This window comes from Amphiprion ocellaris, chromosome 8 (genome assembly GCF_022539595.1).
Source record: "Amphiprion ocellaris isolate individual 3 ecotype Okinawa chromosome 8, ASM2253959v1, whole genome shotgun sequence".
NCBI classification, from domain to species: Eukaryota; Metazoa; Chordata; class Actinopteri; family Pomacentridae; genus Amphiprion; species Amphiprion ocellaris.
Window position 1 is genome coordinate 11573408 of NC_072773.1, and position 18820 is coordinate 11592227.

The window sequence follows — 18820 nt, forward strand, 5'->3', positions numbered from 1 at the left end:
GATTGGCAGCTAATTATACACTACCGTTCAAAAGTTTGGGGCCACTTAGAAATGTCCTCATTTTTTCAGGAAAAAAAAAATTTTTCAGTGAAGATGACATTAAATGAATCAGAAATACAGTCTAGATATTGTTAATGTGGTAAATGACTATTCTAGCTGGAAACACCTGATTTTTATTGGAATATCTACATAGTGGTACAGAGATCCATCTCCAGCAAGCATCACTCCTGTGTTCTAATGCTACATTGTGTTAGCTAATGGTGTTAAAAGGCTAATTGATGATTAGAAAACCCTTGTACAATTTTGTTAGCACGTGAATAAAAGTGTGAGTTTTCATGGAAAACATGAAATTGTCTGGGTGACCCCAAATTTTTGAAGGGTAGTGTAGAGAGCAGAACAATACTTGCAAATTAGCCAGTTTTCTCTTTTAAACGGTAACAGAGCAGAGATAATACTCATATTCTTTATGTATCTTCATTCTCCATTCATTAGTACAGCAAGTGACATTAAAATGTGCACTCCAGGTGTGACCCATTTAGTTACCCAGGTGGTGTTTCCACCTTGTCAGATTACCTTTCACCTGCAGAAATGTACACAGATCATTTAGCAAGTATAGAATACCATGGTCATTTCAGCCCAGTCATCTCACCTCCACAGGTGGTTAGCAGATCTTAGAAATATTCCTGCCTGAATTTGGTCAGTTTGGTTTTGCCGTGTTTATTTCAGGAGTGTGTGATTTATTTATTTATTTATTTATTGTTTGTTTAAAAAAAATAAAATTAAATGGATGGGAATAATTTGTAATTAAAATGTAATTCTTAGAGGGGCTGCTCAGTGGCTTGGTGGTTAGCACTTTCGCCTTGCAGCTAGAAGATTCCCGGTTCGTGTCCCATCTTTCTGCATGGAGTTTGTATGTTCTCCCTGTACATGTGCGGGTTTTCTCTGGGTTCTCCAGCTTCCTCCCACAGTCCAAAAACATGCTAAGATTAACTGGTAACTCTAAATTATCTGTAAATGTGATTGTTTGTCTGCATATGCAGCCCTGTGATAGACTGGTGACCTGTCCAGGTGTTCCCTGTCTTCACCTTAAGTCAGCTGGATAGACTCCAGCACCTCCATGACCCTAATGAGGATTAAGTGGTGTATAGACAATGGATGGATGTATTTCTTATGTTGTTAAATTCTTTGTTTTTAGTTTTTTGCTATTTATTTAATGAACAAAATATGAATAATGCAGTGAACACTGTCCTCGCCACATCAGTAATTTTCATACAGTTCCTTTGAAATATTTATTAAAGCTGTCCTATTTGAATTTAAAAAATGTGCATTTAAATTAAACACTGAAGTGATCTTTTGTCTCTCTCCTTTTGCAGCCCTCATGTGCCTGTTCAGTCATGCTCCCTGGGTATGGATTCTCACCTTTTCCTGATTTCCAACCCCACCTTAGTGCTTTTCGCTGCAGAGGAGAGAGTCCCAGCATGTGGATCCCAGGCTCAGGAGAGTCCCAGGGTCTGAGTGAGGCCCAGGAGAACAGGCCTCTCCTCCATCCGTGCCACCACAAGCATGTTGCCGTGTGCCAGCAAGAAACATTGGCTTTTATTGAGCTCCAGCCACCACCGACTCCGAAATTAAACAGCTTTGTCTCTCCAAGGCCAACTGTGATTCCAGACGCACAATGCATGACCCACTCTTTGCCACTAAATGGTCTCAGACACACGCTAAATGAACTGAATGACATGCAGAATGGCTGCCGCAGAACAGACAGTGAGCATGAAACAAATTTGAATTTGAACTCTTTTCCACATGCTGCAGGTGTCAGCGAGCTTGAATGCCAAAATGGCACTAGGACTTCTTTACAGGAGCAGATTGAAAAGCCACGGACCGTCACAGCTGTATGTCGTCCTCTCCATGCAGCTCTTAGCCTCCCTCTGTCATTTCCTCTGTCCTCTCTATACACAAACCCAGACTCCTGGGAATCTCAGGTACTTTGCTCCCCATCCTCACCTGAATGTCCAGAGTTTCCGGGCCCAGATTCCTGCCAGCCTCAGAGGAGAACATCACAAGGATCACTGAAAGAGAAGTCTATCCGTGAGTGAGGAGTTTTTTTCACTGCTGACAAAGCTGATAAGGTTTTAAAAATGTTTTATCATAATCTAATAAGTTATTTTTTGTCCCCAGGCAGAAAAATGCAGGTTTATTCCCCAGACAGTCTGAGTGATGAATCACTCAGCAGCCCAGTCCTGGATGCAGAATACATCTTTCCTGGACCTTTTGCATCTTTCCTGGAAGAGGACCTCAGTGGATTATCCTCTCTGGAAGCCATTTCAAGTCCTTCATCCACAGATGGTGTTACAGATCTCCCAAACGTCAGTCATAATGATATTTTTAGTCTACCTGCTGAACCTCTGCAAATAATAGAGGACTCCATGCCAGGGGTGGAGGAGGAGAGAGGGAGCATAGATACATCGATTGCCACAGGTATGAGCTTTTTGTCACGCAGCCGCCAAGGGGACCAAGAACGGCGGCGCTTCTCAGCTTCAGAACTGATATCGAGACTGCAGCTGTCTCAAAGGAAGAACTCATTCACCTTGAAGCTGGGGAAGTCGCTGTCTGCTCGAGTAGCCTCCAGGGACAGACAGAGCACCAGCAGCCTCAGCCCCAACACTGACTGTAAGTCGACAACAACAAAGCCCAGCTAGTAATAAACACAAATGAATAGGAAGCGACTTCACAAACTGACCAGCATGTGACCAATGCTTCAGTGCTACTTGACACAGATTATGCACTAGTGGAGGAATGACCCAGAATCGTTTGGTGTTTCAGTAATCATCCTCAATGGTGTTCAGTTGGGTTGACATTTAAAAACTGTGAAGGCCTTAGTTTATGATTTATTTATTTTTATACCCTCATGTCCTGAATTTTTGTTGTTACTCTCAAACAAGCCATGATCATTTGCTAGCGAAACAATTCTCCAAATAGCAGACTGTAGTATCGTACAGTAGTGCAGTGGTCAGCACTGTCATCTAACAGCAAGAACATTCTGTATTATAGCCCTGCTATTTGACTTTCCTTCTGGGGTGTGGATGTTCTCCCTGCACCTGCATGGGTTTTCTCTGATTACTTCGATTCCCCACCACACTCCAAAGAAATTAATGATGTGTTAATTGCCCTGGGTGTGAGTGTGAGCATGAATGGTTGCTGCAGTCTGGTAGTGCTGTTGCACAGTCTGCTTGGTGAGCTTGCTCAAGTCGTCCACAGCAGTGTTTGAGTGGGTGGTACACATCAGATCCACACGACTACCAAAACCCAGTGTTACCTAGCAGAGTTTTGCAGTATCGCAAGATGATCAATGTTATTCACTTTATGTGTTGATGGTTTTAGTATTGTGGCTGGTCAGTGTTTGCAAGGCGCAAACAGGTTAAATGTCATCAAAGAGCCTTACATAGCTGAGACTGACTCTGGAAGTTGTCCCAAAACTTCCAGAAAAGTTCAAACTGCAAGCATCATATCAGGAATTCTTTGACTGAGGCTTCCCTACACATCACACCAGCTCTGTCTGCTTTTTATTCTCTGTAGATAAGTCCAACTCTAGACACCGCAGTTCAGGAGGCTCTAGTGATAGTGCCCCACACAGTCCTGTAGGACCAGCACCTCAACTGCCCAGCAGCGACAATGGGATGCCTTTGCATCGGTGGAGCACAAAACTCGGGTAAATCGTAGCCAATAGTGCAAAAAATATTTCCTCGCAAAATCTGCAACTATTAAACAACATCTATTGATATAATTTAACATTTTCTTCATAGAATGCGAAAGAAATCCATAGAGGAGGATGTGGGCACACTTCCATCTGTTCCTAGTTCAAATCGACTATCAAGGTTTTTGCCTAGCTGTAAGTTCACTTCAGATGTTTTGCACTAATCCATTTATACCACATCTTGCCTGCATATCCCTTACAACAATCTTTTTTACTGTCAACTTTTTGATTTTGCAGCGATTTTGTACCAGGAATACAGCGATGTTGCCATCAATAGAGAGATCCAGAGGCAGCAAGGGAAGGAGCCAGGCACAGAGGAGGAGGGGCTCAGGGACGAGGGGTCAGATGGGACCCCATCGCCATCCAATCTGTCTCCATCCAGCTCCTTTCGTTCATCACGAGGCTCTGCTTTTGCTCTGTGGCAGGACATACCTGATGTTCGAACCAGCGGTCAGCTCGACAACTTCAGCAATGAGGAAAGAAAATTACAGGAGGTGAACAAAATATTGAAACACTTTTCATTTGGTACTGAATAGATTCTCTGTTGGACTGCTGCATCTCTTCACAAAGTTGAAATATTGCATCTTCCTCTACTCAGGCAAAGTTTGAGTTGGTGACGTCTGAGGCATCGTACATTCGTAGTCTGACAATTGCGGTGGACCACTTCATGCTGTCGCAGGAGCTCGCAGAGTGTCTTGGGACTCAGGATAAGCAGTGGCTTTTCTCCAAGCTGCCTGAAGTCAAAGATGTCAGTGAGAGGTGAAGTAATATGTAGCTGATGTGCCTCTATTGCCCACAAGCCTGTGTTTCAACACCTCAGCAATCATGTCTCCTTCTCTGAGTGTTTTTTTCCTGCTAATTTACTGTCTGCAGGTTTCTTCAGGACCTAGAGCACAGGCTGGAGGAAGACATTCTCAGATTTGATGTATGTGACATCGTTCTGGATCACTGCCCAGCTCTGCGAAGGGTTTATTTACCTTATGTAACCAACCAGGCTTACCAGGAGCAGACATACCAGCGTTTGCTGTAAGCAATTATTTTTAATAGAGATGTGAACATATACAGTATAGGAAAGGACTGAGGATAACGTGCAATCATTTGAATGTCAAATGATTCAAAATTGAAACACCTCTCAGTAATTGCATTTTACAGAAAGATAAGTGACCAAGTAAAAAACATCCAAAATACTGTTGTAGCAGTAATGGGGAGGCATAGAATGAGCCATAATACCACTAATCAGAGCCACAGCGGTCGTCTTCCGAAAGTGATGCCACCGATAATGCATGACTTGTGCACACAGGTGGGGAAGTTCTTTTGATTTGACACAGCAGTTATCAATGGAAATGTGAGTTTCTGTGACAGTTACGACAGTGTGGAAAACAGTGCATTAAATCATCACACATCATTCTAACTGTTTGATGAAAAACTGCAAGATGAAACTTTGAAAAAGAACAAGATGAGAAGCCTGAATAATACTGGGAGTACATTCTTTGGCCAGATGAGAACAAAACCAATTTGTTTGGCTCAGATGGATTCCAGCATGTTTGATGTGAACCCAGTCAGGACTACCACAGTGAATGCATAGTCTTGGCAGTGAAGTATAGAGGTACACGTGTGATGATATGGAGCTGCGTGAGTGCAAAATGTGTTGGAGAAAAAATTTTTGCAGATGATACCATGAACGCCTGCAGATACACCAAAATACTAGCTGACAAGATGACTCTTGTCTGTGATTGGAAGTCTAAGTATGACCTGGCCAAGATTGCTGCCAGAATCCAGTTTTAAAGAGAAAGGCAGAGCAGCACAATCCCTCCAGCAAAGAATCGCTGAAAAAAAATCTTTGAAGAATGACACAACATCTGTCAAGAAATCTGGTCGTGCTGACGAGGATTGATTGTGTAATCAGAAATAAAGGTGGTCATATAAAGTATTTTAAAAAATAAAACATTTGAATCTCACTAATAAAATGTGTACTAACTTTTGTTGCATTGAGTTCCTTCTGTAGGGTCTGTATTTTAATATCGTAAATCTAAACTGTTAGTTTTTAATTTTACACAAGAACAAATATCCTACTGTTCAACTTTGAAATAATGCAATTTATTTAGATGCTAGAGTTTTGGATCATCTGACACTGAAGTGATATTGCACAGGAATATATCTGCTGTATACTAAATGTGCATTTATGTGAAGTAAGTACCACCTCTCTGGCTGACTGCTGTGCATAAAGTCCAATTGCTTTGTGCTGGATGTCCTCTAAGGGTGTTCAGGTGTTATTTTACACCTGCATGACTTAACTTGCTCTAGTAGCTAGTCTCTAGTCGGCTGAACATTTTTTTCTCAGAGTAAAATGCAGGCTGGAATTTTCATTCACGTTCACCAGAAGTGATTAAAATGCTTCTATAAATGTCTTCGCCTTGTCCTCTCAGACACGAAAACACTCGTTTCCCTGGCATCCTGGCTCGCTTGGAGGAGGACCCTATCTGCCAAAGACTTCCTCTGACCTCTTTTCTAATCCTCCCGTTTCAGAGGATCACCCGGCTTAAAATGCTGGTGGAGGTACATGATTAAATCTTCAATGCAGAAATCATGTTCACACTTGAAACCCAATTGCATGGAGCTGTAAATGGAGGAATATTGGGAGCACTTTGCTGCAACTTTTATTTCCTCAATCAACACGTGACAGAAGTTTTATTCACTCAATTGCATGTCCTTATTTTTCAGAACATCTTAAAGAGGACAACACCAGGCTCTCGAGATGAGGACACTGCCACAAAAGCTTTCAATGAGCTAAAAAAGGTAGTGATTATCATCCCTAATAGCCAGTTGGGTGAATACCTGAATTATCACTGGTGAGGCACAACAGTAATAATCATGTTGGTATGTGTTTTCTTAGATCATCAAAGAATGTAACTCCAGTGTGCAGTCAATGAAGAGGATGGAAGAACTTATACACCTCAACAAGAAAATTCACTTCGAGGGCAAGGTGGCTGATGTCTTTAAGGGTTCTTTTTACTGTTTTCAATACTTTTTGCCACAGGATTTACTTTTCTTAATTTTTTTTTTATACATTGTAGCTTAATTCTTTTTTTTGCAGATTTTTCCTTTGATCTCTCAGTCCCGCTGGCTGGTGAAACATGGTGAACTCCTGGAAGTGGACACCCAGATGATGAGCATTTCTGGGTCAAAGCTCAAGTTACCCACAAAGCCTGTGTACCTCCACTTGTTCAATGACTGTCTGCTGCTGTCCAGGAGGAAGGAGTGAGTGATATGCAACTGACACAAACAGAACAATCACGACGAGTATCCAACAAAGCAAGATGAATCAAACATATTTTCATATTTTCTGAGGTAAAATGTTCATGTCTGTCTATGCAGTGCTGACATGCATGAATACTTACCAGATTGAATCATTTCCCTTCATGCTGGCAGTAAAGTTGGCCCTCAAAACACTGAAACAAACAAAACAAAGCTCTTGTTTTGGATAATAAAAAAACAAAAGAGAGGTATAGCTGTATGATTCATTAGAAGTCTCAAACTCAGCTTCTTTTCTTGTTCAAACACTCTTTTAACACCGTCACAGTATACACACCTGAAAAAAAGGTTTGATCATTGGCATTTGTTTTATTCAGGTAGATTTTAATTTAATCATGTTCTTTTTACTCCAAAAGTAGGCCAACAGATTCAGCCTATCAGCTGCCTGAAATACTGCAAATTGTGCCATATTCTTCCTCTTTCATTTGTTATGAAGGAATTTAACTTTCAATCCATAGGCATAAAACAGGAGTATTGTACTAAAGAAATAATGTCACAAACTAGAGAAGAAGTTAGATACAATCAGCAATACCACACTCAATTGTATGCCAAGTATACAGCCTCAGCCTGGAGGTAGTTAGCTTAGCTTAGCATAAGACTGGAAGCAGGGAAATAGCTACTCAGAACATGCCATAGCTTTAGATCACACTTATTCAGTCCAAACAAAAATACCAAAAAGTACAAATGCAGGGACAAGTTGTGGTTTACTGCGGAATGCATGATGATATCTGTGCATCATCATTATCAGCCCATAGAGGTTTTTCATTAAATTTTAGCACTGGCCCAAAATTGGTCCACTGACAAGACAGATGATGCCTGTTCAGTTGGATGTACAAACCCCAATTCCAGTGAAGTTGGGACGTTGTATAAAATGTATATTAAAACACAATACAATGATTTGCAAATCTTTTTCAACCTGTATTCAATCAAATACACTACAAAGAGAAAATATTTAATCTCATATTCAAGCTGCTAAACTTTATTGTTTTGTTTTGGTTTGGTTTTTTGAATATTCACTCATTTTGAATTGGATGCTTGCAACAAAAAGCGGGGACAGGGGCAACAAAGCCTCAGTCATTCACAAGCAAGGATGAGGCAAGCTTTACCACTTTGTGAACAACTGCGTGAGCAAATACTCCAGCAGTTTAAGAGCCACGTTTCTCAATGTACAATTGCAAGGAATTTAGGGATTACATCATCTACAGTCCATAATATCATCAAGCGATTCAAAGAATTTGGAGAAATCTCTGCATGTAAGCAGCAACATTGAATGCCTGTTACCTTTGATTCCTCAGGCGGCACTGCATTAAAAAACAACATCTATCTGTAAAGGATATTACCAGGTGGACTCTTTGGAAAACCACTGTCAGTCATCACAGTTCGTTGCTGCATCTACAAGTGCAAGTTAAAACCCTACCATGCAAAGCCAAAGCCATATATTACAGTTTTTGTCGATTGATAAGACACTGTTCCTGAAAAATAGCACACATTTCCCAACACACTGCACCCTATTTTCTTTATTAGGACACAATTCACAAAGCACTGCACATTTGTGTCAAAAGTGCACTTTATTTTCAAATTTTGAACTTTGTTTTCAAAATTAAGACACATGAAGTAAAAGTAGGACATTGCACTGCTAAATACAAAACACTCCTCTCTCACTGTGTTTTCACATGAAGCGTAAAAAATGATACAGTCCTCAAAAATGACAACTGAAACACAAATGCATCCTATAAATGAATCAGAGGGGTCATTGCAGTGCTTGACTGTTTATAAAATAAAAATAATGCTAGACAAAAAATACAGCACTGCATTGTACACAGTACAGTATGCAAATATTTACACCATGTCTGCATCAATTCTTTCAGCCTGGTCAGACCACAGGACCTCATCAACATCACAAGCTATGTTTTCTCTGGAAAGAAAGACCTAATGTGTCTGATCCAGCCTGACATGCATCAACAGAAACATCACCACATGCCAAGACCACTGATTGATAGAGATTTTCCCAAAGTATGGCTGCTGCTCATATACCTTCCACCTCCATGTAGAGAAGAACATTTCTATAGGATTGAGGAAGGGAGAATATGGTGGCAGAAAAACCACAATAACTTGAGGGTTCATATTGAACTATTACCTAATCAATAGTCCTCTATGAAAACTAACATTGTCCCAGATGTATTCATGTGTATCATCAGAATCCAACTGAAAAAGTCTCTGGAACAAATGCACAAAAAACACAGAAAAGTCAGTCATGTACACTTTCTGTAATTTTACCAGCACTTGTGAACCAGAATTATGCATTAGATTTTTTTACAGTATTCTCAAAACATTTCTGACTGCTTGTATTGTTCCAGTGTAGACATGTTACTGAAGTGACAAACAACATTTACATACATGTAAAGTAAACCACAATATACCTGAAACCATTTACTTTATTCATCCTTACCATCTGCTGACCTTAACAACAGATTGCATTGTGAACAGCTAATTCTGTTTCCCAGCAGGTTTTATAGTGTGCAGTTCATTGGCAAAAGTGTTTTCAGTTTTGACCTGTTGTGTCTTAATTGTGACAGCAGTGTTGGAACAGTGTCCCAATTCTGCTTCCTAGTGTTCACTTTGATGACCAAATGAGCAAAAAACGTGTTCAGTCTTTTGCAAAAAGAGTGCAAGCGTTTTGGAAACTGTGTGCAAACCATGAATAGTGTCCAAAATTTTGACAGCAGAGTCCTGTTTTTGAGAAATGTGTGCAGTCAGTTGGTGGCTGAGTGCAGTGAATGGAATGTAGTGTCTTATCAATTGAGAAAAACTGTAACAACATCCAGAAATGTCGCCGGCTTCTCTGGGCCTGAGCTCAACTGAGATGGACTGATGTAAAGTGGAAAAGCGTGCTGTGGTATGACGAGTCCTCATTTTAAATTGTTTTGGAAAATCAAGGACGTCGTGTCCTCCGGGCTAAAGAGGAAAAGGACCATCCAGATTGTTATCAGCGCAAAGTTCAAAAGCCAGCATCTGTGGTGGTATGGGGGTGTGTTGGTGCCCATGGCATGGGGAATTTGCATGTCTGTGAAGGCACCGTTAATGCTGGAAGGTACATACATATGCTGCCATCCAAGCAGCGTCTTTTCACCGACATTCTTATTTCAGCAAGACAATACTAAGCCCCATTCTCTACGTGTTACAACAGTGTGGCTTCATAGTAACAGAGTGCAAGTTCTAGACTGGCCTGCCTGCAGTCCAGACCTGTCTCCTATTGAAAATGTGTGGGGCATTATGAAGCACAAAATACGACAACAAAGACTCCGGACTGTTGAGCCACTGAAGCCGTACAACAAGCTAGAATGGCAAAGAATTCCAACCTACAAAGTTTCAACAATTAGTGTCCTCATTTCCCAAATGTTTGAGTGTTGTTAAAAGGAAAGGTGATGTAGCATAGTGGTAAACATGCCCCGTCTCAGCATCATATTCAAAAATAATGAATATCAACAATACAGTTTATCAGCTTGAGCAACAAATATCTTATCTTTGTAGTATGTTCGACTGAATATAGATTGGAAAAGATTTGCAAATCATTGTATTCTGTTTTTATTTACACAACACAACGTTCCAACTTCATTGGAATTGGGGTTTGCAGACTGCAGGTATAAGCCTGCTATTGGCCTCGCATTTCTTTCTCTTTCTCTTCCACTATCTACATGTTGCCCTATAGCAGTCAGACCATTCTACAAAGCACTGTGTCGGTGTGAAAGAATAATCTGGCTATGCAAGACTAGCACCTGTCAGGTTAGAAGTTTACAGTTTCACTTGAAAATGTCGCATAAAAATAAATATGGTGTGTTTTACATGTAAATGAAGTTATTTTATTATTTTAAAGAATACATTTAGGAAGGTATAATTCATATCTCCATTTGCCAGTGAGACATCAGAATAAGAAGAACAAATGTTTTTTCTTCAACACAAACTTATACCATCATTATAATTGGGAAGATGTTATAACCAAATAAAAACCTAAATACATAAACATTAAAGATTCACTAGCTGCTTATAAATATAAAATATTTTGATATATGTTGCTTGCCAGTGATCTTAATAATAAAATTGCACCTTTCTCCTTTACAGTACATGGAAGTTCATGGTGTTTGTACATGCCAAGATAGGAGAGTTGAAAGTGAAGGATCTCAGTCAGAAGCTGCAAGGAATCTCAGGCTTCATCTTTCACCTGCAGCTTTGTGAAGGCCAGCAGCTCAAACATCAGATCCTGCTTAAATCGCACACTGAGTGAGTAACTGCATTTTCTCCAAACGTTTTTCAGCAGCGATTTTGCTTCAGTCAAAGCTGGATGATTTGGGTTGGTTTTGTGTGTGCCAAGGAGCGGGAAGCAGAGATGGATCACAGCAATGTTCCCATCTGACCCACGCGAAGACATCGAGCAAGCCAGTGAAAATGATGGTCAGTAGAGACTTATAGGTGCACCATGAATCCCTATAAACCCCTAATCTTCTCATTCATCGTTTTTTACGTTTTTTTTTTTGTTGTTGTTGTTGTTGACCTCTCCATTTAGATATATCCCAGGTTCAGTGCATTAAAAGCTACCAAGCCCAAGAGCACGATGAGTTAACACTGGAAAAAGCTGACATTCTTCATGCTAAGACCATTACAAGTGATGGTAAGAATCTGGGGAATGTCCACTTTAAGATAAACTGCATTCTAGCTTCAACCTGAACCCAAACAATCATAACCTGTGTCTGTCAAATGTGTATTGGTGCGTTTGATGTCTAAGGGATGTTGTGTTTCACTAGGCTGGGTGGAGGGCATCAGACTGTCAGACGGAGAGCGGGGCTGGTTCCCCAAAAGCTACGTGGAGGAAATCACAAGTCGCAGCGCGCGCCTCCGCAACCTCCGAGAAAATATCCGCATCAAATGTGTCACACAGAAACTGAAGGGAGAGAACTAACCATTTTCACTGCGACTTGTTATGTGTCAAAGCTGCATTTAAGTTGTGAAGGTGCTTTTTTTTTTTTAGCTTTTGGATGACTGTTTTAATTTTAGTTGGATATGGGACCTTCAGTATGTATAGTATGCAACTGCTACAACAAGCAAACATTTCTGGCCTCTTTGCATGCTTCTAAACTATGTATCAGTAGTTTCCATAAGCATTGCAGCTTTGAATGCAGTTTTGAAATGATAATGCAAAGTTTTTAATGCTCATTTAATTTTTTTTCAGTAAGAATCTGTTGACAGAAGTCCTTATTTTTAACCATTTTGCCACTCTGAAATTTCCACTTTGTAGGAGCCATTATTTTATCAGTGCTTTCTGTGAATACATTTCAATACCAATACCAAGCCTAAATGTGATAGATGTATACTTGCACATTTATCACCACCACTGGTAAATGTAAACATATTCAGCAGTAAACATGTATATTTCAGAAAGCAGTAGAACGATGTCATCTCAAAATCTGTCACTGCATTTTTCTTCTATCGGCTGGCATAGATGAATCTGACTATCTTGTGCAGTCAACTGAGTTTTGTGAGGTGATCGAGATCAGGATCCGCATCTTAAGAGGTGTAAATCTGTTGTCTGCCATTTTATTAAAGAGGATGATAAGTCAGAGGATTTTCCAGAATGGTGGTTTAAAAATGAAACTAATTTTCAGGATTCTGTCATAACATATGATGCCTTAGCTTAGTTAAAGAGTTGGTGTGATCATATTATACAGGGTGTCCCTAAAATCTGGACAAACAGGAAATCTCATTAACTATCATTTTTTTTGCCTCCACAGATTAAATATGGTTTTGTTGAAAGAAGAAAGAGTTGAACTGGTATTTCTCAGTGGACACGAAGGATGGACATATTGAAAGATAGCAGATGAAGTTAATGCACGTCATCCACGGAGGATTCCACTTTTCCACGGTGACGAAGGTGGTTGAAAAAGTAATGTCATGGACAATCCCTGTTCTAAGCAACCAAATGTATCAACCAAAACTAAAGAATTGGTTCTGGTTAAAATTCATGCTAGCCCCAAAAAATCGCTTCCCTAACCCTAACCCTATCTTTCGATATGTCCATCCCTCACATCCACTGAGAAGTACCAGTTCAACTCTTTCTTCTTTCCACAAAGCCATATTTAATCTGTGGAGGCAAAAAAAAAAGGCAAAAAAATATAGTAAATGAGATTTTCTGTATCCAGACTTTAGAGACACCTTGTATATGTTTTACTGTCAACAAAGTCCATGAAAAGACCCAAAGTAATAATGAACTGATCTGAATGACAGTACTGCCTGTGTAGCCAAAGCCAGATTTTGCTTATTCCTTTGTGCCAAAGATGTCCATTTCTGTTCTTAATCTATTACTTCAATTTTTAATGTGCTACTGAGTCACACAGGTGACATGTTTCTTCACTATCACTAACACAGAAAGTGTCATTTATTTTGTCAGTCGCACTCAGACCGTCCAGCTGCTGTAAGTATCAACTGAAGTGCCAAATGTGTATTAATCTGCTGAAAATACTCCCCAACAAATGCACTGCTGCTGTTTGCTATCAGTTCAAGACATGAGACGTGAGAATTTAAAAAAAGAAACTATGTGCTTGTCTGTATTGAAAGATTTCTGCCCTCAGTATCAACCAAAGTTCATGGGGCAGAAACACAGATGGGAAAGGAGAATTTGTAAAATTCAAACTGACTGACACATTGTAGTCTTTGGTTTTTTTATAGCCTTTGTTGACTTAAATATATATATATATATATATATCATTAGCCTCGCCCTTTAAAACCAGTGAAAAACAAACATTCCAAATTTATTTACATTTCTTTGCTTTACGTGAACTAATTTTAAATCTTGTGTCCAAATGTAGCATCAGCTGAATAAAATACAGATTGTTGTATCACGCTGATATAGAATAACGCTAAATGCTAATATAGAATAAACAGTTTAAGCACTAATTTACAGTTAGGTCAGCATCATCCACATCGTTTTCCTCATTAAGTGTAAAAAATCCCTAAATGACTGATAGCTCAGTGTAACTGAGCTGAGGCCTGTTGTTAATGGACCACTATAATCAACATTCAAGTGTAAATTCTTCCAGTGGCACATGAAATGTTTATAACCCTTCTATTTTCTACATCTAAGTTGTTAGTTGTAATTTAAATTTTTGCTGCTGCAGCACGTGTATTTATACTCCTCTAGCTGGTTGTTCTCTAAGGAGATTTTGGTGTAAATGTATTTTTCTGTAGATGGCTTCATGTATAAAAAATAGAACATGTTCCATGTACTTTGATGACTGTAATTTATATTAAAAAAGATTTGACACTTTTACATTTCAAAACTACAAACTTTGCAGCTGGTTTAATTTCTAATACCATAATAAATATAAAAACTGGAATACACTGGATGTTTACTGACTTTCTGCACATTACTGTAAATGTTTAACCACTGGAATAAATACTGATGAAATAAATATACTATGTTGTGAGGACTTTATTTAAGTCTACAGTGTCTAACATTCTTCAGCTGCTTGTAAACCAGGTCATGGCTTTTTATTGTGAGTCACCACATAAAAGAAAGCTACAAGTATGTTTTCAGTCAGAGTTACAAACTCATCCAAATATACCCACTGAGCAATTTTCCATTGATAAAACATCTAAAGAACACCTAACTAGTACATCGGCTCAATCCCAACTTTCACACTCACAAACTCACAGACTTTGAGACATATTCCCACTAAGTGTACATTTAGTGACTTACAACCATCAGGTCAAATGGCACCAAATAAATATGACCCAGAGGCAGCAAAAAGACACTTTAACCCTGTCTGGTGCCCAAGCTACTGGCCAGTAGTTGGCAGTGACGTGCTATGTCCAGTCCAGAGAAATGGACCACAACTTGGCCTTTTCTTTGACTTTTCAAAATTTGTTTTTGAAAATTTGTACATGTTTTTTGTTGAACTTTCATTTCTGAGGATATTTTAAAGCAATTTCAGTATCTTTAAATTTGAATGTTTCTTTACACAATTAGAACTATTGCAGCTATACTATTGTTCAATAAAACTACTTTTTCTGCTACTTTTCAACATGTCTTTTTTGCCCTTTCAATAAATTGCCATTGATTGTAGGATAGCCCATTGGTTAACAATAACAAGTATGCAGATTTACAAATACTACATATTTTACATATTACATACACTACCGTTCAGAAGGTTGGGGTCACTTAGAAATGTCCTTGTTTTTGAAAGACAAGCAGTTTTTTTTTCCAATGAAGATACCATTAAATGAATCAGAAATACAGTCTAGACATTGTTAATGTGATAAATGACTATTCTAGCTGGAAACAGCTGATTTTTAATGGAATATCTCCATAGGGGTACAGAGGAACATTTCCAGCAACCATCACTCCTGTGTTCTAATGCTACATTGTGTTAGCTAATGGTGTTGAAAGGCTAATTGATGATTAGAAAACCCTTGTGCAATTATGTTAGCACATTAATAAAAGTGTGAGTTTATGGAAAACATGAAATTGTCTGGGTGACCCCAAACTTTTGAATAGTAGTGTATTTACTAAAGTATTATTAACAATAACAATAATAATTATTATGTGTGGCTCGGGGGGTATTATAATAGCCCCGTGGTTGGCCAACAGCAACGATCTATCAACCAATGATCATGCAGTTTTTTTTATTTGTTTGTTTGTTTTCATGTCTGGTTTCATTCAGTGGATGTCCTGAGTAATGTGAGACAGACCTGCCAGATGCTGGTTAGTTATTCACACCTCTGCCATGCCCTCTGGGTGTGAAGTCTCATTTCCCTTGCCTCAGAACTGTGGATGTCTCGCCCTCCACAGAATATTCACAAACTAAACATCTGGCTGCATGTTGTTGTGGTCAGTGATTGGTAAAATGTATAAATGCTGTAATGTCGCAATAAACGAGTCAACACCTCAGCAGCTGATCCAACTATGAGTGAAGCACGAGTCCAGATTTGAGCTACATGTGCTGCCACTATAGTGTGTCCTGTTCCTCTTTTTAATACTACTTCATGATCTCACACTAAAGCAGCCGTGACATCATTTAGGTCTGTGAGGGTTTTGTGTTTAGGCCTTAGGATGCAGACTTGGACCGGACCACAGTCTTCTAGGCTAAAATCAGATCAAATTTTGTGAAAGTTTAGTAGAGGTCTAAATCACACCTACCTTTGTTTCAACATCATTTCAATGCTGTACGTTTAGATATATACATCTATCTGTTAAAACAAACTAAACATGATTAAAGGCCAACCAGGCATCAAAACTGTGACGCTGTCAATCAGTCGTTTCACAGATTCAGCTCACACTAGAGGCTCATATCACATATTTGATATGTGTTACGAGGCAGAGGGAATACTGTTGGGCATTGTGACAGTCCAGACGTCCACACAAATTACCTCACCATGTGAGAAGCGTTGAGACAGTACGATATAGATTAATATATACATATATATAAATGTCATGAACTTATTTATCTTTAAAACATCAGTGATGAGTAATGCCTTGATCTAGAAATGACAATTCAGATAAATTTAGCATAATTTGGACTGCAGTTGTGCTTCTTTGTAGCGCATCTTAGAGCACATATTAGCTTTTAAAGATGGCAGTGTATAGATATGAAGTAATTCATAAATTAGCATAGCAGTAGGCCAGATTCTCTCTGTGCCTACCTGATCAGACCAGGTAGATCAGAATCTCTTATGTTAAGCATAGCACCATTTAACAGCAATCAGTTAATTGTTTCATGGTACATTACATGTTCATCTCTGGACAATCATAGTTGTTTTGGTGATACAGTTTATGTTTAGGCTAACATTTGGCTCTGTCTAGCCCTGACAAACTGCACCATCAGGAAATGACAACACAAATTATTTTTATCTTTTAATTTTTTATTGCCATAGCTGTTCATGTGAATTATGTAATAAAGAAGTAAACTGGCTGGACTAAAACTGGCCTATCTTTATACATTCTAGGCTATATAAGTTTCAAATTACACTGCAATGTTCAAATTGGATCTAATGCTCAGTGGGTATCACAATTAGAGCGGGAATGTTTCTTCACTGCTGTATCTTCCTACTGTGGCAAAGTAAAGTAATATGTACATATTATCTACATGAGATTGTTGATTTAGAATTAGTGACTTTTGAAGCTTTTCTCCATTCCGATGAGTCAGCTGCGTCCGTTGATGTGACACTGTTCGGCTGTGATCATGGGGTCCTGGGACTCTTTCCTGCTCCTCTGCATCTTTGGCAGGACTGGAGGTGGAGCGTGACTCACAGTAACGTGGCTGCTTCTGTCTGGCTGTGGATGAAAGAGAAAGCCTTGTTTCTGCAAACGGTGAAGGTATCAGGCAGTACATTAGCGAGTGAATATTTCAAGTTTTCAAATGACCACAATAAACATAAAACTGTATCTCCTGTGCAAACCTAAGGATTTTTACATTTTTTTTCCTCTACTTGCATTTCCCTGCAGAGCACAAGCAACAGAAGAATTAATCCAAATACACTTTTGATCTTCAACAAGTTTGTACAAGTTAAATTTCATGGCAAAGTAATACAAATGGTGGCCCAGAAGCCAGGAAATCAGCTCTGTCTTAAAAAAAACTTTCCATGTACTCACTGCTCATAGACAGACACCATGCAAATATGGTCCATTAAATTATATTATCTCTTCCTAGGCACTGATGCAGCAGATGTCACCAAAATGATACATGATTTTGTTTCTTAAAATTAACAGAGAAGAAAAATGATCAGTTAAATGACAAGGACTGATGCATATAAAAAGCTTGTACACATACATATAACTGTATTAAAGCTATAGAAGATCTGGGATCATAGAAACTGTGATCTAGTTACTCTGCCAAGGGACGCAGCAGAGTTATGTGACAATCGAAGTACGTTTGTCCTTCCGTTTGTTTGTCTGTGTGCAACATTACTTTAAAACAGACTAATGGATTTGGATGAAATTTTCAGGGAAGGTCAGAAATGAAACAAGGACCAAGTGATAATATTTTGGCAGTGATGCAGCTTATAGTCTGGATCTACAGATTTGTTAAAAATTTCTGGATCATTGTGAGATAACGGCATGGTGTCACTGTAACTATGACTACAAGTGAACACTACATCAGCTGCCTGCTGATGATCACATGATTGTGATCCTACTGCAAATCGACCACTGCGGACTTCTCGGGATTCATCCATCAGAAATCATACAAAGAACAATGATTAAATCGGGGGTGTTTCTGAGTACCATCAATACATACCCACTACATATATTGGTCATAGCGATGTACATAACATACAAATGCATAACACACCCCTGCGCTCAGCGCAAGGTCATTTTGTCTGTGGATACATCTATTTTAAATGGCCACATTCTATGTTGCCGTGATTTCCAATCATCAACAACTAATAAATTACCAAATGCTGCATTCCTTAAAAAAAAAATTAAAAAAAAAAAAAAAAAAGCCGCATTTCTGACAATGCCATATGGTTGAATTAACAACCTTGGTGTAGTACTTTGCTCTCTGAGTGCTTTTCCTGCTTTTATTAGTATATATATTATTTAGTATACAAGGGTATTAGTATAAAATGTTCTAAAGATAAGGCAGTCTAACCTGTTGTAAATGAAAAATCCAGTTTTGATAATCCTCCAGGCAGGTGCAAGAGACCTGCAGAGGCTCTACCAGCTCACCTAAAACAAAACAGTGAAGACATGAAATGAATCAATGCACT

The 18820-nt window shown here is 39.0% G+C and overlaps 2 protein-coding genes across 3 annotated transcripts in view; one reads left to right on the plus strand and one right to left on the minus strand.

Annotated features, from left to right (window-relative positions):
* The window catches only part of arhgef19 (Rho guanine nucleotide exchange factor (GEF) 19), a 27070-nt gene extending 12537 nt beyond the window's left edge, over window positions 1-14533 (plus strand). Inside the window, exons 2-16 of the mRNA XM_023264549.3 lie at window positions 1374-2088; window positions 2179-2670; window positions 3577-3709; window positions 3804-3889; window positions 3992-4248; window positions 4353-4513; window positions 4628-4780; window positions 6181-6310; window positions 6476-6550; window positions 6648-6737; window positions 6849-7012; window positions 11186-11344; window positions 11436-11515; window positions 11628-11732; window positions 11866-14533. Of these exons, the coding sequence (XP_023120317.2) occupies window positions 1395-2088; window positions 2179-2670; window positions 3577-3709; window positions 3804-3889; window positions 3992-4248; window positions 4353-4513; window positions 4628-4780; window positions 6181-6310; window positions 6476-6550; window positions 6648-6737; window positions 6849-7012; window positions 11186-11344; window positions 11436-11515; window positions 11628-11732; window positions 11866-12020 (2934 nt within the window). The 5' untranslated portion in view covers window positions 1374-1394 and the 3' untranslated portion in view covers window positions 12021-14533. The remainder of the gene's footprint in view (window positions 1-1373; window positions 2089-2178; window positions 2671-3576; window positions 3710-3803; window positions 3890-3991; window positions 4249-4352; window positions 4514-4627; window positions 4781-6180; window positions 6311-6475; window positions 6551-6647; window positions 6738-6848; window positions 7013-11185; window positions 11345-11435; window positions 11516-11627; window positions 11733-11865) is intronic.
* Window positions 14520-18820, minus strand: part of LOC111564767 (probable pleckstrin homology domain-containing family N member 1) — a 14530-nt gene continuing 10229 nt past the window's right edge. Inside the window, exons 10-11 of one of the 2 annotated variants that reach the window (XM_023264557.3) lie at window positions 18703-18779; window positions 14520-17387 (exon numbers count right to left, since the gene is read on the minus strand). In XM_023264557.3, coding sequence (XP_023120325.2) covers window positions 17256-17387; window positions 18703-18779 — 209 coding nt within the window. In that variant the 3' untranslated portion in view covers window positions 14520-17255. Of the gene's footprint in view, window positions 17408-18702; window positions 18780-18820 lie in introns of both variants that reach the window. The other variant, XM_035945604.2, reaches the window with a different exon arrangement.